Below are 4,727 nucleotides of genomic sequence, written 5' to 3'. Positions count from 1 at the left end.
CCCATGCCCACATATTAGTGTTCTTACATTCGGAAGATAAAATACAAACACCATCTAAGATTGATAATACCATATCCGCAGAAATTCCGGATAAAGATATTGACCCTCTTACTTTTAGTGCAGTTGAACGATTTATGATACATGGACCATGTGGTATTTTAAATAAAAAATCTCCATGTATGGTTAATGGAAAATGTGGGAAGCACTATCCAAAGAGATTTCATGATAAAACATCAATAGATGAAGATGGGTTCCCTATATATATGCGACGAAATGGTGGTCGATATATCTTGAAGAATGGTAGCCAACTTGATAGTCGGTATGTGGTCCCATACAATAGACATCTTTTGATAAAATATGATGCCCATATTAATGTTGAGCTTTGCAATCGTTCTAGATCAATTAAATATCTTTTCAAATATATCAACAAAGGTCCTGATCAAGTTAGAGCAGTCATCTCTAATGTAGAAAACTGATAACAGTTCAACAAGTTCAATGCACTTTCGTGATGAAATTAAAGAGTATCTTGATTGTAGATATATTTCTCCATCAGAGGCTTCGTGGAGAATTTTCAAGTTTAATATGTTTTTTAGAGAACCAGCAGTCGAACACCTTTCCTTTCACCTCCATGGGCAACAAACAATATATTTTCCAGAATCTATGCGTATTTCTACCATTTTAAATAGAGAAGGAATTGAAACCACGATGTTCACAGAGTGGATGAAAATGAACTCTGTAGACATGGAAGCTCGACAACTAACATATGCAGAACTTCCTACTAAATATGTTTGGAACAAGACTAGCAAAAAGTGGACCAGACGGAAAAATGGAAGGTGTGTTGGAAGAATATATTATGTTCCTCCCACAAGTGGAGAAAAATTGTATTTACGAATGCTCTTAAACAAAGTACGAGGCAGTCGATCATTCGAATATATTAAAACTATTAATGGGTTTGTACATCTAACTTATAAGGACGCGTGTTATGCACTTGGTTTACTAGAGGATGATAAAGAATTTGATGATTGTATTAAAGAAGCAGCGGCATGGGGTACTGGAATTCAACTACGCCAGCTGTTCTCAACAATTTTACTGAATTGTACTGTTATTAATCCAGGTTTGCTTTGGGAATCTAATTCGAAGTTACTTTCTGAAGATATTTTATAAAGGCAACGCCGACTACTAAATTTCCCCGACCTCCATTTGTCAGATGACCAATTAAAAATCTATGCGCTTTCAGAGATACAAAAACATCTTAGAAAGGCCGGCAAGTCTTTGGAAGATTACAAAGGAATAGCCATTCCCAATAGCAATGTAATTGAGGAACTGAACAACCGTCTTATTACGGAGGAGCTAAATTATGACATGTTAAAAATGCATGAAGAATACTCTCAGTTGCTACACGGTCTTAATTCAGATCAAAAGGCAATTCATGATTTTGTGCTTCAATCAATTACTTGAACTTTGGAAAGTTATTCTTTGTGTATGGTTCTGGTGGAACGGGAAAAACTTACCTTTGGTGAACACTACTTGCAAAATTAAGATCGGAAGGTAAGATTGCTCTAGTTGTTGCAACTTCTGGCATTGCTGCTCTATTACTACCGGGTGGCCGAACTGCACATTCTAGATTTCAATTACCTTTGAATCCAAATGAGGCTTCAACATGTTCAATCAATAAAGGCACACATCTTGCTGAATTAATTATGCAAACATCTTTAATTATTTGGGATGAGGCACCGATGGCCAACAAATATTGCTTTGAGGCAGTAGATCGATCACTTCGTGATATTATGAAAGGAATCAAAGAAGACTACGGTTTGAAACCATTTGGTGGAATAACTATTGTATTGGGTGGTGACTTTCGTCAGATTTTACCTGTAGTTCGAAAAGGTGATAGGCATGATATGATCCAAGCTTGCATAAAAAATTCATATCTTTGGAATTCATGTGAGGTTCATTTGCTACGTCAAAATATGCGTCTACAATCAAATGAGTTAGACTCAATCTCAAAAGATGCAATGCAAAACTTCGCAGATTGGATACTTGACGTATGTGATGGAAAACAATGCGCAGATATCGGAGAATCATGGATATCAATAGAACAAAACTTGATGCTCCCAAAATCACATGATGATTTTCAATCTATAGTTGACGCTATTTATCCAAATTTAAATAGCCACATTGGGGACGCAGATTACCTTGTGTCGCGGGCTATCTTGACACCTACAAATGAAATAGTTGACGATATAAATCAACGCATTTTGAATAATTTCACAGGCGAAGAAATGATATATTTATCATCAGACTCAATTTGTAAGGCAGATTTCAATATTCAAGATCAAGATCTTCTTTACCCTACTGAGTTTTTGAATACACTCAAATTTTTGGGTTTGCCATCACATATTTTAAGGCTTAAAAAAGGAGCAGTAGTTATGTTAATGAGAAATTTGAATCAAGGAGCTGGGCTATGTAATGGTACAAGAATGAAAATTACACAACTTGGAAAATGGTTTGTGGAAGGAGAGGTGTTGAGTGGATCTATCATTGGAGATAAAGTTCTCATTCCAAGAATATCTTTGTCGCCTTCAGAATCCAATTGGCCTTTTATTCTTAATCGAAGACAGTATCCTATATCATTATGTTTTGCCATGACAATAAATAAAAGTCAAGGACAATCGTTGCAGCACGTTGGATTATATTTGCCTAAACAAGTATTTACTCATGGACAATTGTATGTCGCCATCTCGAGAGTAACCAATCGAAATGGATTACATATTCTTAGTAACGGCGATGAGAAGCCCAGTGAAAACAAGGTCTTAAATATTGTGTACAAAGAGATTCTTTAGTTGTTTGTTTACATGATTGTGCAGGTAACACAACAACATTTGTATACAATCTGTTACTGAATGCTTACTGAACATTTATATATTTTACAAATATTTTAAAAACCAATCATTTTTTTATTATAGTTATTTTGGTCTTTACATGTCATTTGGTTGTTGGCAGCTACATTTGGATTTCAATTATACTCAACTCTTTGTCTATATATCCTTCAATTTTCATATTACAAACTGATAATTTTCTTTCTTTAATTTATCAGAATTCTAAGACAAAATGGGAATGTTATGTACACTGCAAAAAACAGACTGCCCTTAAACGTCAACATGGTGGAATGCTTGCAGCCTACTTCATTCTTGGTTAGTTTCACTGATGTTTTTCATCGGGTTAGTTAAAACTAAAGTTATTTGTATACAAATTCTCAACACACACCTTATGCCTATTAGCGAACATATAGAGGGTGATATGAGTGGTCTTATTTTTCCCTTTTGTGATCTATCATCCAAGTATTCAACCATAGCTGACATTATTTGGGAATCTTACCTGAAAATGAATTTATTTGCATACTAGAAGACACATGTTTATTACAATCATATGCTAAAGGTTGGAGGATTATTTCCAAGTAGCTATAGTTTATGTCTTTTTTCTTCCCTCAATTTCTTCAACCTTGCAGAGGTTTTCGCTAGGGATGGGGTGTCGTTTTCGACAACTTGTGAAAATCTTCTCCCTGGACCTTGGATAATTGATGACCTTGATACTTTAAAATTAAAATGGAGCAACAACTCCTGGAAGAAGGTAAGTCTCATATGGTGGAAGAAATATACAATTCTTTTGATTCAATTTATGATTCTGAAATATTTTGTCCAAGGGCAGCTTAATAATCAGTTTTCTTTATTATTGCAGGTTATCATATTTGTTGATAACTCTGGTGGAGATATTATTTTGGGTATTTTGCCGGTCTGGAAATTGGAATCTCATTGCCATAACAAAGTTATTTCATAAAATCCTTATAGCACTCAGCTTCACAAAAACTATTATTCTCATTTCAAACTAAATACTAGGATCTGATTGTTTAGCCGATGCCTTGCAATCAGATGATTTTGATGTTTTCTCACGAACCAGTGGCAACTTTGCCACAGTATCCTGTAACTATGCACCCTTAAATGAAAATTTGTAAAATGACAGGAGTAGAGCAAACTAAAAATATAGCTTTGTATACATGTTTAACAAATATAGTCTGTTGGTAATACATTCTTTCTTTCCACCAATAAATTTTTGTATCACTTTCTTTTTTTATATTTTTTTATTAATTTTTTACAAATAAAATTACAACAATTCACATTTCCGCCTATAACTTACAATCGAACTTATTCATCTCATCAATTTCGTCATCAGCTGAGACTCACTACTACATATTTATTAATGGCCTCCGTAGTTACTCACAAAGTAACAACTTCTTCTTACCATTTAATTGTTTTCTTATTTATCTTCTTTAACCCTAACCTTTTTTTATATTTTTTTATTAATTTTTTACGAATAAATTTACAACAATTCACATTTCCGCCTATAACTTACAATCGAACTTATTCATCTCATCACTTATTCATCTCTTCTTTACTTGATTAACTATATATTAAATTAATTGGTAGCATAATTATTGATTCATATTAATATTATCAAAAAATTATTATTAATAATTAATTAAAAGTATAACTTTAAGACTAAGTAATATTTTACATTTTATGATTAAATAAATAAGATGTATATTATTTTGTTCGATCATTTTAATCATTAATCTTTCGAGAGAATTGTAATTTTTATAGGATTTAGGGTTTAGGATTTATAAACATTCAAACTATTATTATTATTATTATTATTATTATTATTATTAT

General features: G+C 32.9%; 2 protein-coding genes across 4 annotated transcripts in view; both read left to right on the top strand.

The window, feature by feature from the left end:
• Positions 1-1,458, top strand: part of LOC113787761 (uncharacterized) — a 4,158-nt gene extending 2,700 nt beyond the window's left edge. The window contains exons 4-6 of the mRNA XM_073363587.1: positions 60-443; positions 973-1,114; positions 1,238-1,458. Of these exons, the coding sequence (XP_073219688.1) occupies positions 60-443; positions 973-1,114; positions 1,238-1,458 (747 nt within the window). The remainder of the gene's footprint in view (positions 1-59; positions 444-972; positions 1,115-1,237) is intronic.
• On the top strand, positions 56-4,091 carry LOC105852629 (damage-control phosphatase At2g17340-like). Of its 3 annotated transcripts, none has more exons than XM_027336544.2 (4): positions 56-2,867; positions 3,098-3,194; positions 3,509-3,630; positions 3,739-4,091. In XM_027336544.2, the coding sequence occupies exons 1-4, from the start codon at positions 2,856-2,858 to the stop codon at positions 3,835-3,837; spliced, it is 330 nt and encodes a 109-aa protein (XP_027192345.1). In that variant the 5' UTR covers positions 56-2,855; the 3' UTR covers positions 3,838-4,091. The 3 variants fall into 2 exon arrangements, 1 of the variants encoding a protein (XP_027192345.1); XR_012163980.1 differs by having other exon boundaries at positions 3,098-3,630.
• The last annotated feature ends 636 nt before the right edge of the window (positions 4,092-4,727 follow it).

The sequence above is a fragment of the Cicer arietinum genome, chromosome 7 (genome assembly GCF_000331145.2).
Source record: "Cicer arietinum cultivar CDC Frontier isolate Library 1 chromosome 7, Cicar.CDCFrontier_v2.0, whole genome shotgun sequence".
NCBI classification, from domain to species: Eukaryota; Viridiplantae; Streptophyta; class Magnoliopsida; order Fabales; family Fabaceae; genus Cicer; species Cicer arietinum.
This window is presented reverse-complemented; position numbering and strand designations above follow the sequence as displayed.